We start from the raw sequence: 17,214 nt of genomic DNA, 5'->3' as shown, positions 1-17,214 counted from the left end.
CTTTCAGCGATTGCCGCCAGATTGCAATGCTTTGTTTAAAAAATAAGCCACTATTCCATATTATAGTAGCCTGCGCCATAATCCCTATATCGATATAGTATAAATATTTTGATTCTTCACTTAATATAAGTAATTTTTTAGCAAAAGTAGTAAAAAATTATTTTTTAAATGACAAGACGATAACTCTAAAGGATTAATCGTATCTGTCTCTTTTCAATATTTCAGACAGATTTTTTTATTTCATATATTGGCGTTGGCGATAAAGGCGTTGCGCGACCTTTCTGTAGCACGAAACTTATAATGTGACTCACGCTATGTTTAGCAAAGCTCCGTAAGCTCTAGATGACGGTTACGTAAATTCAGAGGTAGAGCTCGCGGCCGACATGCATATTATTACATATATGCACAGTGTTAAAGTTTCGTAGGTTGAAATAATAAGAGCTGACTTGAACTTGGTTGTGAAGCATCGGGCGGAGTTTAGATGGAGTACCCTTACGTTTAACTGGCTAACTGTGAGGTTAATTTCATCGCGTAAACTCCAGTTAGACCAATCGGTTGTTAACAAATATTCGCCCTAACTTTGATCTTTACGAATGATTAGCACAGTGATTCAGGTAATTTATAATGTAGACTTTTGTACTTTTCGCAAAAAAAAAGTACGATCGAAACAAAACGATTTATTGTGGAAATAAAAAAAATATTCTTTAACCGCAAATTTCGTGTATTATAAACGAGTTATGATAATAATCGATAAATTGAATGAGAGTAACGTTAAAAAAAAACTGGAAAGCAAAATAGAACGAAATTTATTTATGCTTCTGAGATCTGCGGAATAGTGTGTAAAAGCAAATATCGAAATGGAATTAAACGATGTACGTTGGTAAATATCAAGATAAAATGTAACATTCAGTGCGCGTATGTTCGTATGCATCTGCTGAATCTTTGATCAAAGAAAGTTTAAAAAAATCCGCTAATCGGATAGTCTGTGTGTAGTTTAGAAGCGCCGAGAGAGAAAGGGAGAAAGAGAGAACTAAATGTAACAAATTTCCGTACGCTTTTACTCTGTACGTCGTTTATTTTACTGACTTTCGATAAAAATCTTTCGATACCGTCCGTGCTTGCAACAAAGGCACATAAATATAGATATGCGATGAAAGTTTCGAAAAGGATGGTAAGATTCGGAGAAATGTTTCGCCGTGCATTCGAGTGGCGCATCCCGGCATCGTATCACCTCCTTTCACCCCTCCCCTCTCCCCGGGTTTTCCCAAGTGGAGCGGGACAAACAGCGGGCACATCGGTAAACGCAAATACGGAGCGAGAGTCTGGAGACGGTGGTGTGTCCCTTTGGTTGAGACCCCCCGGGGGTTAATACATCGAGTGCAGCGCGCGCACGGCGCGGGCGCGGGGCGGTGTGTTGTTTGTCGGCGTATGCTTGTATGCAAATGCGCGGTAAAGGGGACATCGCGCTACAACGCGCGCCGCGCGCGGGGACCACCAGTAATGTCGATCTCCCTCAATTGTCGACGTTTCGACGTTGCGTTATGTAAATAAATGGCCGGTTGACGCAACTCTCGCGAACGGCGCCGACGATTCCCGCCTCTTCGACCAATTTCGCGAACGCGCGAATAATTTCGGACAGGACGAGTGACGAGTGCGTGTGAGACCACAATTTCCGCGATTACGGTACATTTTCATATCTCTCATCCGGTCTGTTTCTTTTCACCTACCTTCGTTTTCTCATTTCATCCTTACGCTTCTCAGTAACTAGACATCGGATTCTTGTGTATATTTTTTTAGAAAGCAGATTCAGATTGAAAAGTAAGAAAATTGTAATTTAATGAAAGCAAGGACAAATTTAAAATAATAAAAAGTAATAATAACGGCTGTGGAAGTCAATGCAGTTATTAGTGCGATTACCTTATATTTATTTAGTTTATTGCATAAATCTTGATGCGATTTCGATGAGCGCAATACAAAAGAAAATTTTCATATTTTTTATGGTTGTTCCAAAATATAACTATAAAATTATAGTCACTTAAATCATTTTTGTGGTAATTTCAACTATTTTATGATTATAATAACTATAATTATATAGTCATTTTAGGTTGCCAATTATATACATTTGTTGCTAGAACTATATACATAGCTATTATTATTACAGCAGTAATAATCATAATTATAGTAACATGTAATTATAGTTAGAAATACCAAACATTTTTCTCTCAGTGTGCATGTGCCTGTGAATAAAACGCCTGATTGTTGAAGATTCGAATTGCGGAAAACGTCAAGTGAACGTCAAATCTCCGGAGACGCGGAGGAGATTGCCTGAGCGAGGAGCGAGTTATCGATAACGGGATGCGTAAGAGACAATGCGCGGATCCTTATCAAGGTACGAGTACCGAGCATAGTTGCATAGTTCTAAGTTTCGCAGATGTAACACGTTGCATACACTTAACATAAACAAGGACTCGGGATCAGGCAACCGCGTTCGGTGCTAAATGCGCGGCGATAGCGCAGGACCTGCGTTCGATAAGTTTAAAGCTGCACTATCGATGTTGATATACGTAAAGTACAACAACAATGATAACATACAACATTCAATATTAAATATAAAATAATCGCGAGGTAAAACCATGTTAGGATACATACAAACAATATTTATTTTTTAAGAATTTTAAGCCGTATGTGTGAATTAAATCAAATACGATAAAAAAAGCCAAGAACAGTCAAATTTAGATGTTTTAAATATTACATAAAATATTTTTATATTAAATTAATTTATTTCAGATATGATTGAGAGCCAAAAAACTTTCGGTTTCAACACAATCAATCCGAAACGCTAAAAAATAAACCCCCCTGAATTAGAATAGACAGAAAGAAAGTAATTTGATTTATTCACACATATGCTTAAAATTCTTAAATGTTTGTACATACGCGGCCATACAACGCATTCTCTCTATAGATATCAGTTATTGCGAAGAATATTTCCGAAGTCTCAGTAGTCCAGCTGGCTAAGACACTCTTCCCGGAAAGTTGAGAGGTCCCAGATTTGAATCCTGAGGTAATATTTTTCGCAATAAGTTTCTTACTTTCTTTCTGTCTATTCTAATTTAGGGGGATTTATTAGCGTTTCAGAATGATTGTGTTGAAATCAAAAGTTTTTCGATTCTCAATCCGAAATAAATTAATTTAATATAAGAATATATAATGTATTATTTGAAACATCCAAAATTGACCGTTGTTGGCTTTCTTTATCGTATTTGAAATATTTATTTTATCTTTTATTACACAACTAAGGTAGTTGGCCCACTAATCGTCATATTAACCAAAACGCTTGACTTTACAAATTTATATCGTTCAGATTGAGAAGTGAATGATTGTGATTTTAAGTTATTTTAAATCATTTTTTTGTTACGAATAAAAATGTCAATCTAAAATTTGTATACCTGCTGCCGTTATTGAGGAAATCCTTCGTAAAGGTTAGAAAGCACAAATGTACGAGTTATCGCCATGCCGCCATAACGATTTGCCCAATAATCGGCACGGCTATGTCCCACTAATCGCCATACGTGAATGATGGAATGATTCAGATACACAAGAGAGAGTTAATATATATACATTAATATATATATATTATAATTACATAAATATTTTGTAATTATACATACATTATAATTATAATTATATTATATATGTTGTGTTACATATAAATTATAATTGCACGTATATATCACTTATTAGAGTGATAATATTATTATACTATTAAGATGTTGAGCATACGTATGGCCTCTAATGCATACTGTTGACATTCCATCAGTATTATTATACTTTTTTCTTTCTTAGAAAAAAGTATAATAATTAAAAATTAGAAACTAAGAATAGGCATTTGAATAGTGATCCACTTAAAGTACTTTTTGGATCAAATTACGAATAACCGCTGTAAGTGAATATATAAAATTAATTTATTTTTACAAAGAAATAAAGATAATTTTGACTATTGTTTTAGAACTATCATTATTATAAATTTGCTATAACTGGTAATAACTATTTCAACAGAAAAGAATTGTAAATACTTAATTAGTTTTTATTCGTAGTGCTCATCTCTGACGTACCCAGTTATCGACATAGAAATGATCCAATGATCGACATTCTTTATTTGTTTGCATATCTATTTATTAACTCGACTATGCCTATGACGATTACTGGTCCGTAAAATCTCTAGATAATAACAATTACGGTTCTGATTTTTCTATTTGGATTTTGGATAAAATTATTTTATTTACAAGAATTTTTTCGGGTCACCTAATCTCAGTAATCGACAGGTGTGGCGATTACTCGAGCGACTACGTGCTTCGATGAACCAGTGCTCGTCACGTAAAAAAAAATATGAAATTTGTACGAAACAATAATTTGTGATGGTGTACGTAAAACTGCGATCTTAATTTAAGTATAATTTGATGCTCAATTTACCTCATGCAAGTTACCAATATTCCAAATCACACGAGATGTCAAATGGTGTCTCTTAACCTCACAATGAAGCATTTGGTCAAAATCACGCATCGACTCGGTTGCTGCACATATTCGATTTAATCTGTAGTAAATTCATATACTTACGAGTTTCATAATGTAACACAACATTGTAAATATCTTGTTGGAACCAATAAAAATATCAACAAACTGCATGATCAATAGAAAATACTAAAGTATGTCTTTAATATGTAAACATGGCGATTACTGGTACCCTGACGATTAATGGGTCAACTACCTTATGTTTTGCACTTAAAAAATACTGGTATTATGGAGATTGCGAGTTTGATAAAGCCCGAGATTTACCCGGGCAAGGGTTAAGTATATCCCCTCCTCACGCCTTGAAATCGCAGGATCGGGTCGTGGCACTTTAATGCACCATGACAAACAGCCGATGTCGGGAGGATGCGGCGACGGATCGGGTTTGAGCTCTGCGAAAATCACCGCGATCCCGTAAGATCGCCGCGATGGGACGGTCCAGGATGGCGGTTCGGGCAGCTCGGAGGGATGTAATTTGCAATCAGACGTCGAAGTCGCAGGACGAAAACAAGGAAGTGCCCTCGCGTCCGATTGGCTCGTAGCCAAGTGACGGATCGTCGCGGTCTTGCTCGGAGGGGTGGCGTTTTGTCACTCTTGCAACCCTTCGTAAACGCGAGCGACCACCTCTTGGAAGCTTAACACTCACCTTCTCTCCTTGCCGGGCACTCCGATTTCCCTCCGCAAGCTCATCCTCTCTCCTCCTCTCTCTCTCCCAGATGCCCTTCCCTTACCTTTCCCTTCCCACGCGCGACCTCAAACCCGTCTTTTTCGGTCGGTGATAAATCAATGGCGGAGCACTATTTGCGAGAGCGCACTCCAGCGCTGGCTTGCTTTCTAAACGACTGCGGTAAATGCTGCTTTTTCGCGCACGCCCTGTAACTCACAATTTCGCTCTTCGAGATTGTCGGCCGAAAGCTTCGTCCTGCGTGCACGCAGTTCGCCAGAGTTTGTTTGCTCGCTCATCTACGAAATAGACGATCTGCAAACTAAGGGCGCGGCACTTAGCTTTTTACTCCGTGACCCATAGCCTGCATTTTCAAATGACAAACTTGTGTATGCACTGCATTACGATCTGTTACTCGAAATCTTTTTATTTGATTATTTACTCTACATTTTATTTTATATATTTATTTTATTCTATACTCGTCAAAACTTTTAAAATAAATCTTACTCTAAAGAGTGAAGTCTCACTCTTAAAGATTGAAAATTAGGCCACTACTCTTTTTTTCAAGACTAACTCAATTTTCACTCTTTAGAGTGAGATTTCACTCTAAGAAGAATTTAGAGAGCACATTTTATTTTTTCTATACTTTATTTTATATTTTGTACAATAATTTATCTTATACTTATATCTAAATATATTTTATATTAAAATTATTTTATATTCATATTTCAACTATTGTAACATCTGATATTATCAGTAAATAATAAATAAATATAAATGTTCCAAAATTCTTCCTTCTGAAAGAGTGCAAGCTTCCATTCGTCGAAATAATGGTAATATCGAACTCTTTCAAATATTCCTGCTATACTAAAAACAGTAGTAAATGCATTTCTTCTGCTCATAAATCTTTGATAGATTCAAAACTTTTCAATAAAACATTTTTGGACATAAGTTTATATAAACCTCGTTCGTCTATTCGACCTTATTAATACACTGTTTAAGTTTGATTCAAACATTTGCAAACGCTCTGTCTATCTCATGTAACTACGGAAGCATAACATTTGTGATTGATATTAGATAATTTCAGCGAGCAGGAGAAACAGTTCGACCAATTCAATATCCAGAAGATACGTTATAAATTTAACAAGCGAGCACTCAAAATGATAAGACACGGTGTTAATTTCGTAAATAAGTAAATCGGCTCTTCCGAAATCGCAGAACGAAATTTCAAGATGCCGTTCGATGTGTAAAACGCGTCTTAACGCGCGCGGAAAAACGACGCAATGCGTCATCCGAAGAGCGTATGTATATTTTAAGTGAAGAAGGATAGCTTCAGGACTCATAACGGCGTATTTTCGTGCATCGTAACTTCGCTGCGAGCACTTTGCATACAAGGAACATAAACTCGAATTGAGTTTGCCAATGCCAAACTCTCCTAAAAACACACCGTACCGCATGCGAGCGCGCACCGCGCACGTCTCGCGGAAGTTCACGCGGCTTTCACAGGACTTATATAATATAACGGCATTGTGGTAAACACCAGCGGTTAGTATTACACCGCGGGAAGTTGCATTCGCGACAAAGTGCCCCGCTTTCGAGCGCGTAGAGAAATACGTAGCGTCCCGTCTGGGACGGCGCGCAATGTCCTTTTTATGGCTGACCTTTACTACCGTGGAATAAAAAGTCACAAAGTGTCGCGTGCAGATTGGCGAAGTTAACGCAATTTGTTGATAAATTGCCACAAAAAGTTTGCCCGCGCGTTTTCCAATTTCATTCACCGCTAGGAGTATCTATGAAATATTGTAATCGATCGACATCACGCGGGGAAGCAATGGCTGACGTTTGTCACTGCGCGGTGATTTTCGACATGGGGTTCGAAATTAATGACGCGCGAATGTAAATGAATGCGGAAATGCAAGAGTACGTTTGTATGTTCAAAGCGCGCAATTAGTAACAAACGTGGTTATTTGGTGCGGGGGTTTCATCAGGACGATTGTAAACGGGACATCGGAATTCACCGTCTCGAATAATTCGATTCGGCGATCGCGCCGAATTTGCGAAAATCGTGTCTCGCAATCTGTATTTTAACGCCAAACGAACGCATGTTTTCGCGCGCGCGTGTATATGTGTGTGTGTGTGTGTGTGTGTGTGTGTATGCAAATAGTAAAAAATTATTGTTGCTGACTATAATACGTTTTATGTACGATGAATATGCGAGTACGCGCATACGAAATAGAAGATGTTTTATTCACTATCGCCGAAACGTGTTTTCGTTTGGTGCAGATAAATTTTCGTATTTTCAAAGTCGCCCGTAGATGATCATCGAAAGATCTCGCTATTTCAGGGTTGTCGCAAATTCTTCATTCCAAAATTTCATTACTTTTCCTTGATTTCCAGACAAAATTTAATTTATACTTTTTTTACTTTCAATATTATTTTGAAATTTTTTATATTTCCATCTTAATTTAAGAATCGTTAAATATTTTGTTGATAGATTAATTTAACATAAATTTAAGCGCTGTTAATGTTGCTGATACTGCACTGTAAAAAATACTCAGAATCGACACAACTAAATCTGAGGGTTGCGCGATTTGAGTTAAGTGAAGTATAATCAAGTCAAGAAGAATAAAAGCCTAGTTAGATATATAATTACACTAGTTAGATAAATAACTTTACATAGTTAATTGAATTCTCTCAAAATTTAATCAAATTATATGATTAACCGATCTGAAATAAGGTTAATGTAATAATATTCGAAATTCATTCAACTACTACAAGGGTGATTTAACTGCGTAATTCTAATACATTTGCCTCTTCATGGAGATCAAATCAATCATACAGAAAAATAAATTGAACTAATTATTTACGTAATTCAATTATGGGACGGCATAATCATAAGCGTATTTATAAAGTTAAATAAACCATTATTGGTAGTAAATGAATACGAATATAACGTAAAAGTAACATGACTTAAAAATAATAGCAATTTAATAAAATATTAACGATACTTCACTTTGATTTAGAACGAGGGAGCGTTTTGTGGAGCTTTTAACAGATGGCGTATGTACTCGTAAGAAAGATTCGAAATCTACCTGTATAAAGCGAGGATGGTGAAATGATCTTTTCATACACTTCTTGCCACATCATGGCGACAAACATTTTTTTCAAGGCAGTTCAATCGATCTATATAATAGAAGATTTCAATTATAAATTAAATCATTTTACAAAATAACGAGATCGAATAAATTTTATGAATTGTCCTATTAGATAAATTATTAAATCTACTTCACTCGAAGATAAAGTAGAGATTACCTCAAAATTGTTATTATCAACAATTTATTGAGTTCTCGTTACTTTGTAGAATAATCCAATCAAATGTTAAAATCAATCTATTCTATTGCAGATTTATTTCATCGTGCTCATAAAATTATTTTAATTGACGATACAATTAGTTCCGTTACTATCAATAATAATTTAGTCAACTACTTAAATATTTTATAGAACAAAATTTAATGTTTATTTAACACAAGGAAGATATTAAAGAAAGTTAAAATTTTTCTTGGTACAACCCGACAATTAGTTCGCCGTATTGTACTCTGAAATTGAGTTGATTTACCTCAATTCGAGTTGAATTCCTCCATCTTTTTTTACAGTGTGCGCTTGCATTTTTAATTGCTATGTTGATATAGTATTTCAAAACTACGTAAGTACGACGTACATATATTAAATTTCTTTAAAGCTAAGAATTTTAATTTTCCAAACATTTTTGCAAAGTTCCCTGACTTTTCTTTGATTCTCCTGACCACGTTTCAATTTCCCTGACAGTTCCCTGATTTCTTTGATTTCCAGTTTTATGGCAATCCTGTGGATTTAACAACGCTAGATATACGAGATATATATATATATATACAACGAGAGTAGGTATAATAATAATTATTTAAAGTAGCCTCCAAATATTACGACTATAATATTTCGTTGCTTCGGAGCTATTTACTTAAACGTGGTTTCATTGTGCATAACATTTCCCTCAAGAAATCTTCCGCGTGCTACATTGTGTAACACCGCGCACGAATAATTATATCAAAGACAGGAGGCGGGTAGTGACGTTGAGCACAATTGGTGATTAATATTATCAACAATAATTGATTTCATAGCAGCTCGATATTTCCATTTTGTGCATGTCATTATGTAGATAGGATAGAAGCGTCCCGCGCGTAATTAGCCGGGGAATATATCCGCAACGAAATTATTTTAATATCATTTTCTCTCTCTCCGGGGGCGGAATATGCCGGTCGTGTTTAATACGCGCGTATATTTAATACGGCCGAGCATACCGGTAATACATGATATAAATTACAACATACGAATAAAAAGCCACGCTGGGCTTTTCCTACTTTTCAGCAAAACATGGAAATACGGAATACGATTTCCTCCGATTTTAAATATATATATACATCCGAATACATCACGCGCGTATACATGCGTATCGCGTAGGATTTTATCATCGCATATTTTGCCTTCGATCTTCATTACGAATACAGTAAGAGCTGCATTCAGGTCGTCGCGTTTAGCGTTAAATTTGTCGAACATTTGACCGACGTGTATTCGGAGTTTTGGACTCGCATTTAGCGCTACATTCCCGGTTTGCAGTCACCGAAGTTCGCGCATTTTCGCGGCGGGAGGGAGTGGAGGTACTGGAGGTACATACTCTCTCCCGCTTAAGCGAACTAAATTACTCGGTTCTTGCGCGGCAATCGATATCGATCCGTGTGTTTTTCCAGCAACTCGTTAACGCGAGTCGTTCTCTCGAAATTTTCTTCCACCGTCTTATCTAGGATACACGTGTGTGTGCACATCCGCGTGTATTATACGTGTGCGCATATATGTATATACTTCCCAGATAAGTTTTAATATCCGCGGGAAGCACCGGAAGCAAACGGAAAGAAAGAGAGAACTGATTCAAGACTGGACGGGGACGAGAACTCACGACGAGACCAGCCTGGGTACAACTTTAAATCGGTCCTACCAGAATTTCCTACACAGCCGCATGATGACCGAAATGGACGTTACAGTCGGAGACAGCAAAGTTCTCAGGAACTCATCTTCTCCGTGCATGCACATCCCATTACTCCACCGGTCTTCTCGCGATCGGATTTCCTCAGCGTCAGCGGCTGAATCGGTAAATTTGCCTTTTCTATTAGCGGCTTTACAATACAAGCGAAAGAGAAAGAGAAAGAAAGAGGTAGATAAATAGCTTTATTTATCACGCTCTGAAGATAGCATATCCTCTCAAGCGCTAAAATATTAATGTAACAAGAGAAAAGATCCAAAAGAATAGATCCAACAGTGCAAGAATAATTGTAAAATATTAAACGAGAGAAAAACAAGTACAACTACATATTCTATGAATGTTATGTAAAAGTGTCACGTGCACGTATAGGATGTGATAACGTGCAAGTGAAAGAAAGAAAAAGAGAATAAAAGAAAGAAAGAGAGAGAAAGAGATAGAGAGAGAGAGAGAGAGAGAGAGAGAGAGAGAGAAAGAGAGATGAATTCTTCATTGCTCAATCTGGATTCCATCGTACACTTCGTGGGAGCTGACTCGAGTCGGGGGTGGTTCTTCTTTTTCCGAGCTTCTTCCTTTTCCCTTTCTTTCGTAGGAACCTCCGTTACAAGAGCGATGGGGCGCGGCACTAAAAACCCTCTCGTTTCACCCTCGTATTTAATTGAACGGATCGGACGAGTTAATTACGATACCGGCAATCCCAACTGCTAATATTTACGCCGAGACCGAGACCGAAGCTATCCAGGTGGCCGTTATCGTTGGTCGCCTCGCTTAGAAATAGAGCGTATCATCCGCGATACGCCGCCTTCCATCGATTTTTCTCTTCGCGACAAGATACTTATCCCGGGGGAAATGTAACGCGGTAGTAAACGTAATAGAAATATCAGAAAATTGTGTAGTCAAATGGAAAAATGACAGAGGTATAACCAATCGACGTGGAAAACGATATCGTTACATATTTAGGTCATAGCCGAAAAAAAAAAAAAAGAAAAATTGCTTCGAAGAAATTACTTGACGTCAGTGTTGGGCACAATCGATTAATTTATTAATTAACTAAAATAATCGACTAAAAATTCGAAATATACATTTATAATCATGATTAATGTAATCAATTAATGAAATCAATTGTCAAACAGTCTTATATGATTAATCGATTAAGTTTCAGCTTAACTAAAATAAAAATGATACGTAATAGGATCACGACTAATTTAGTCAATTATCGAAGCAAATAAAAAACAGTTGATTGAAAAAATAATAATCAATCATCAATCATTAATTTTCAGTCATGCGTAAAAAATTATATTCATAATTTTTACGATCTGTTATTAATGTTAAAATAGCATTCTCTATTCTTCCCGTTATTCTCCTCGTTACAATAATACCCACTAAAAATCTGTCATATCGAACATATTCAAACCCCGCATCGAACCATACTTCGAACACGTTGCACGTGTTCGCGGACCCGCTAATTCACTCGTAACAACCCCTTTTACACATTTCCAGGCTGATTACTATCTATACAACAACCGAACATTACCGTGGCTATCTGCGACCGTTGCATTCCGGCGCGCCGTTTATGCAGACCGTATAACGATGAGACCGGGGATGAAAGAAAGAGGGAGAAAGGAAACAGAAAAAATTCGTCCTCGCGCGAACCGCTGATGAATACGGGATAAGCACGCGAACATCGTTCCTTTCTCGATACCGACGTACCCGGACAGGCGTCATCTACCGGGAGAGTAGAGTGAGAGACAGGGCGAGCTTTTTTTTTCTCTCCCTTGCTACGTTTTTCGATTCGTGTCGCGTTGCCCGCGCGCGAAACTGTGCGAGTGCTTGGCGGGACTACTGATTTCCATAAAATTATTACACGCTCGTGCGCTCATGCCAAAAAATTTGCATACCACGAGCCTGCGTTCCGGGCGGCGCCGCGCGCGATAGAAAGGGGGGAGGGATCGAAATAAAAAGATTTCGAGCTTCCGTCGTTTCCATTCCGCTCTAATCGCGTTTTCGTGTCCTCCTCTGCGCGAACGACGATACGAGTTCTTTTACGAGAGATATTTGTCGTTTTTTTTTCCTCCCTTGCTTCGCATCGACACGAGCGTTTATAGCCGTCCCGGATACGGTTCGATTTTCCGTCGGCTGGGAAAATTCTTAAGGGAACAGGAGAGCGGAAAGAGATGGAAATGATAGGGACGTTCGTCGAGCAACTTCTCTTTCTCTGTGTTATTCTTTTTAAAAATTTAATATATCTCCGTACTATCTTACATTAATATCGTAACCATATACAGCAGTAATATTGCATTTATTATTAAACATGATGTTGATATATATATATATGTATATATATATATATATAGTTAATTTTTATTCATTATAATACTATTTAATTCAAATTAATACCGAGTTTCTGCTCGTTCGTAAATTCGCCTTGTCGCAGAAGAATATAAAATAAATTGCCGATATATTTACAAATTTCTATTACAAGATTGCATTTTATTAGACGCTGTCACTATCGTCATGTTTAAAAAAATAAATCGAAACACATGAAGATCGCGACACTGTGAATGGAATCTCCTTTGAATTAAGTACTCTTTAGATACAAATGAATCTTAAATATAAAATGTTCTCTAATTTCGATACGTTAGCCCGTTTTAGAAGAATATTATTGAAACACCATGGATCGTGTGGAATGTGAATTTTTCCAAAAAGGCGAAATCAGTGTTCGAAAATCCGATTTATTTTTACATCGCGTTCCACGCATTTTTTCACTGGCCATCATTTCGTATTCAAAATCGATAGACAATTGCTGATTTCAATCTCAAAAGCCTACTACGCGGTTCTAGTCGCCGTAATCGGGCATGACGTAGATGCCCGAGATCCTGAGATATTTATCGGCCCCGTTGTCGAGTAGCTAATTCGTTCGCAGCTGATAGTCTCCGTTCTGCGTGATGTAACGCACCCATGGTAAAGCCTGGTAGCCACTCTTCTCGATGATCTTCAAGTACCGCACTTGAATACCGGATGTAGTGAAGTATGGTATCTCGAATTTTACCTGTATGGGCGGTTTGCCTTCGGCATCCTCGCTGACTACCGACGGTAATCCGAAGTGCGCCCTCATCAGGTACTCTTTGCCACCGGGGAATGACTTGATGATCCAAGTAATGGCGCTCTGCTCCGGCGAGTATTTGACACTGCCGATCGTGGTTTTGAATTTGGGCGAGTCGGCGTCGTTCGGCACCGGGATCACGATCTCTACATTGTTCGCCGTGGATCGGCGCTTGAACTGCGATCTCGCTTTTATCATATATTCCACTCGACTGTGAGCGTGCCGCTCGATCACGGATTCGATCCATATTAGCGGTTTTACATGCGTATTTAATCTGTATGACATGAGTTCGAATTCGCCGTCTGGCGGGATGAATGAGATCGTCCGATCGTTCTCGAACCGGGAAAGTCTAACACACTGATGGAACTTGACGTCTTCCAATTCCACAGATTTAGATTTACCACGACCCGTCGACTCGAACAGAACCTTGTCGTTGAGGCCCAGTCTCAATTCCGGCATTCCTGACAAGTAAACTCTCATCTTTATGGCACCGACGATCTCTGAGCTCAAGACATTTCCATTGGCGTTCGCCAGAAGATTTACCGATTCTATTACATCCAGAAACACCTCGTTCTTGCGATACTTGATGCCCTCTGACCGCCACGAGACAGCGTTGGTCACAGCCATAGGAATCCTGGGTTGAATCTCTAGTTTGTGACCCTCTTGAGTTATATACTCCTGTAGAATCTTACTATCGGTAGTTTGAGGATAGCCAAAGTCTAGTAGCTCATCTAGAAGCTCATAAATAACAACAAAATTGTCCCTTATACTCTCCTCCTCCAATTCTTTAAAATACTCCTGCATGACATGCACCACTTTGTGCAGGAATACAAATATTAGGGATATGTTTGCATTTTTCTTGGTAGTAGACACGATATATAGATTGTTATATTTTATATAAGCGTATGTACATTCTGGGGTCTGAATGATAGGCGTAAGATTGCCTTCCTCTTCACGTTCCATTACCAGCGGCATAAATTTTTCTATGACACCGGTCTCGATGTCGCCGCGGTAGTTTCGTGAGATCAACACCTTGCCCTTCACGTCCAAAATGTATATTGCTGACGTCGACATCTTGTCGAAGCTGCAAGTTAAAAAAATAAAGGTTAACTTTATTATCCATATTTAAAATCTTAAAAAATATAAACGATTACGTTTGACACATCTATGTAGAATTATTTAAAATACACTCGTAAGACTGATGGCAAAGAAAATCAGCTTAAATCCTAATCATCGATACTATCAAATGTAGCCGACATCTCTCGAGCGTTGAGGTTATGATCGCCAAGGCGAGTGTTTCGAGACGAGATTTGCGATATCGTTTGCGGAAAATAATAATTCGCATTTTGTTGAGAAAAACATTGTGGAAAACGAAGCGATAATAAATAATATAAGTGAATTTCACGTCCGGCTGTGCATCGGTTTTCCGATATATATACGAGATAATTTTTTAAAGTTCTGGAGTATATCGATATATACCTTGATGTACGACGCTGCGAATAAATTCCTTAAGTACTCCTTGCGTATTGTTTACATTTAGGTAAATGACTTTCCACGGAATTGACACGAGAAAATTGCGACAGAAAAACGTATCTATCACCTTACGCTTCCGGGCTGCCACTGTGGACCGTCGCGAAGTTGCTCGAGGTCCGAGGCGCACGTCGCGCGCATGCGTTGGCAGCTAACTTCACGCAGCATATCGACCGCGACGCTACGTGCCCTTCGAACGTCGTAAAATAGAGATGCTCACGTCGATACTTCATTATTAAGATACGATAAATCCATTTAAGATCGTCAAAACTTTTACAGTAGCATGTTGTGATTAAGTATTAATTTATAATGAGTATATATGAAATAATAATGAAAGTTGCGAGTCTCTGAGCGAAAAGAGCGAGTAGAATAATAATGAAAAGTTAAGTGAAAACGTTACATCCGATCAGATTATAAACATAATATGATATCATTTATGAGTCGGATTTATCTTGTAGTAAACATGAGAGATGACTTTAATGTTTATGTATATAATATATGTATATAATATATTTATATGTATTTATATTATAGATGTATAATTATGTAATAAATTATGCACAACACAATTCAGAAAACAAAGTTTTACAGAAAATGAATTTTAATATTTTAAATTTCATTAAAATTTTGGAATATTAATCTTAAAATGCAATTTTTTTGATGTAGTAATTAATTCTAGAGGAATAAAAGTACGTTCTTTTCAAGTAAAAAATGAAAATTTTTTAGTTATTGTCATTGTTGTAGCAAATGAGCAATATATAATCATGTAAGTGTAAACACACATACATATATTTATATCTATATTCACATGTATGCCAATGTATCCGTTTGTCTTTAGAATATTTTACGTGGAATAATATACTTTTTATCTCTCACCTCTTTTTAATTCGTCTGTATGTAATTCTAGGAAAGAAAAGGGATTTAAGGAAATCTGAGAAAGGAGAGAATACCGATAAAACTACACTACGTTCTTTGTCCGTTAATCCGAACTCATTCGGGCGGATACAAATATTTCTAAAATCGCGCTTAATACAGCAACGAAGATAAATCCGATCTAAGGCATTTTAATCTGTACTCCGTGTTTCACGAAACATTAAATCCTGCTTGAAGCCGTTTCGCAGAAAGCGCGCAGTATCTTCAGCAAAGTAGCGCCTTCCGACATTAAGATTCTATACAACTGGAAGTCATTTAATCTCGGCGGAAGATTTCAGCGTTGGCTACTCCGCGAGGAAAGGAGCGATAGCACACTGTTATACCATATCCTGTTCAGAGTTTGAAAACAGAAAATAAAGGCGCGAGACTGTTGCAAGGCAAATTCGACAAACAAGAATCGCGCATCCTTCTCCTCGGGATGAGCTTTTCATTGATCACGTTTATTATATAAATCGTTTCTAGAATGTAAGTAGTAACAAACGAATATAAAAATAAATGGATTTATCGAACAGCTTTCGACATTAAATATAAACTACAATAAAAAAAGAATCTCTTTTGTTTTTTCTTTTTTTTCCCTTTTTATTACATCTCTTTTTCTTTTTTGTTTTGTTATGTTTGTAATAAGATGCTTTGCGCTTGAGGAGACTTCTCTCAAAGCGCATAATAAATGATATTTTCTCTCTCTCTCCCTCTTTCTTTCTTGAATTAGACAAGATGAACTCTCTCGCGAGTCCGAATGAATTAAATATCCGAACGTAATAACTCGAAATCAGTCGCGTTTCGCGGATTAAAATTTTCACGATGCAAAGTCTTGAATTACTAATGCTGTACCATCGATTTTCTAGCGTTGTTACATACGCCGATAGAGACGGGACGGAATATCGGCTGCATTAAACTGACTGTAAATACACGTCGATAGTGATTGTCGGCTTGCAGATTCTGCCAAAATAAAATGCCCTTGTGCGCTTTACCGAAAAGCTTCGACACGTGTGACACGTAGCATCGCGTTGCGCGACATAAAAGCTCATCGACTAGAATGTAAGCACTGCAATTTCACGAAATATTTGGTACATGCACTCGCGCTATCTCGCATTTTCCCTCTATTATTTATAATGTAACGTAGCGCGGCATTACAATATCCTGCAAAGGTGAATCACGTGGAAGAAATGAACGAGATGCATTATCCTCGCGCGACCGGGTTGATTAAATGGAATTTCTGATCGGCGGTCGTGATTCGCGGCACTGTTTCGCGTGCCGCGTGCTCGAAATGCGATTTGCGCCCGGCGCGTAAAAGCTTGCCCCCGTCTAATCGATTTAACGTTTATAACGGGCATCAAAAGGCGCACTTCC

The 17,214-nt window shown here is 37.7% G+C and overlaps 2 protein-coding genes across 2 annotated transcripts in view; one reads left to right on the top strand and one right to left on the bottom strand.

The window, feature by feature from the left end:
- The window catches only part of NLG-5 (neuroligin 5), a 198,298-nt gene that overhangs the window by 135,956 nt on the left and 45,128 nt on the right, over positions 1 to 17,214 (top strand). The window lies entirely within an intron of this gene.
- On the bottom strand, positions 13,000 to 15,010 carry AP-1mu (adaptor protein complex 1, mu subunit). The gene is made up of 2 exons (XM_018513401.1): positions 14,881 to 15,010; positions 13,000 to 14,485 (listed from the first exon to the last, which is right to left on the bottom strand). The coding sequence occupies exon 2, from the start codon at positions 14,473 to 14,475 to the stop codon at positions 13,207 to 13,209; it is 1,269 nt and encodes a 422-aa protein (XP_018368903.1). The 5' UTR covers positions 14,476 to 14,485; positions 14,881 to 15,010; the 3' UTR covers positions 13,000 to 13,206.

Source organism: Trachymyrmex cornetzi, unplaced genomic scaffold, assembly GCF_001594075.2.
Source record: "Trachymyrmex cornetzi isolate Tcor2-1 unplaced genomic scaffold, Tcor1.1 scaffold468, whole genome shotgun sequence".
NCBI lineage: Eukaryota > Metazoa > Arthropoda > Insecta > Hymenoptera > Formicidae > Trachymyrmex > Trachymyrmex cornetzi.
Note: the sequence above shows the minus strand (reverse complement) of the source record. Positions and strands in the feature narration are given on the sequence as shown.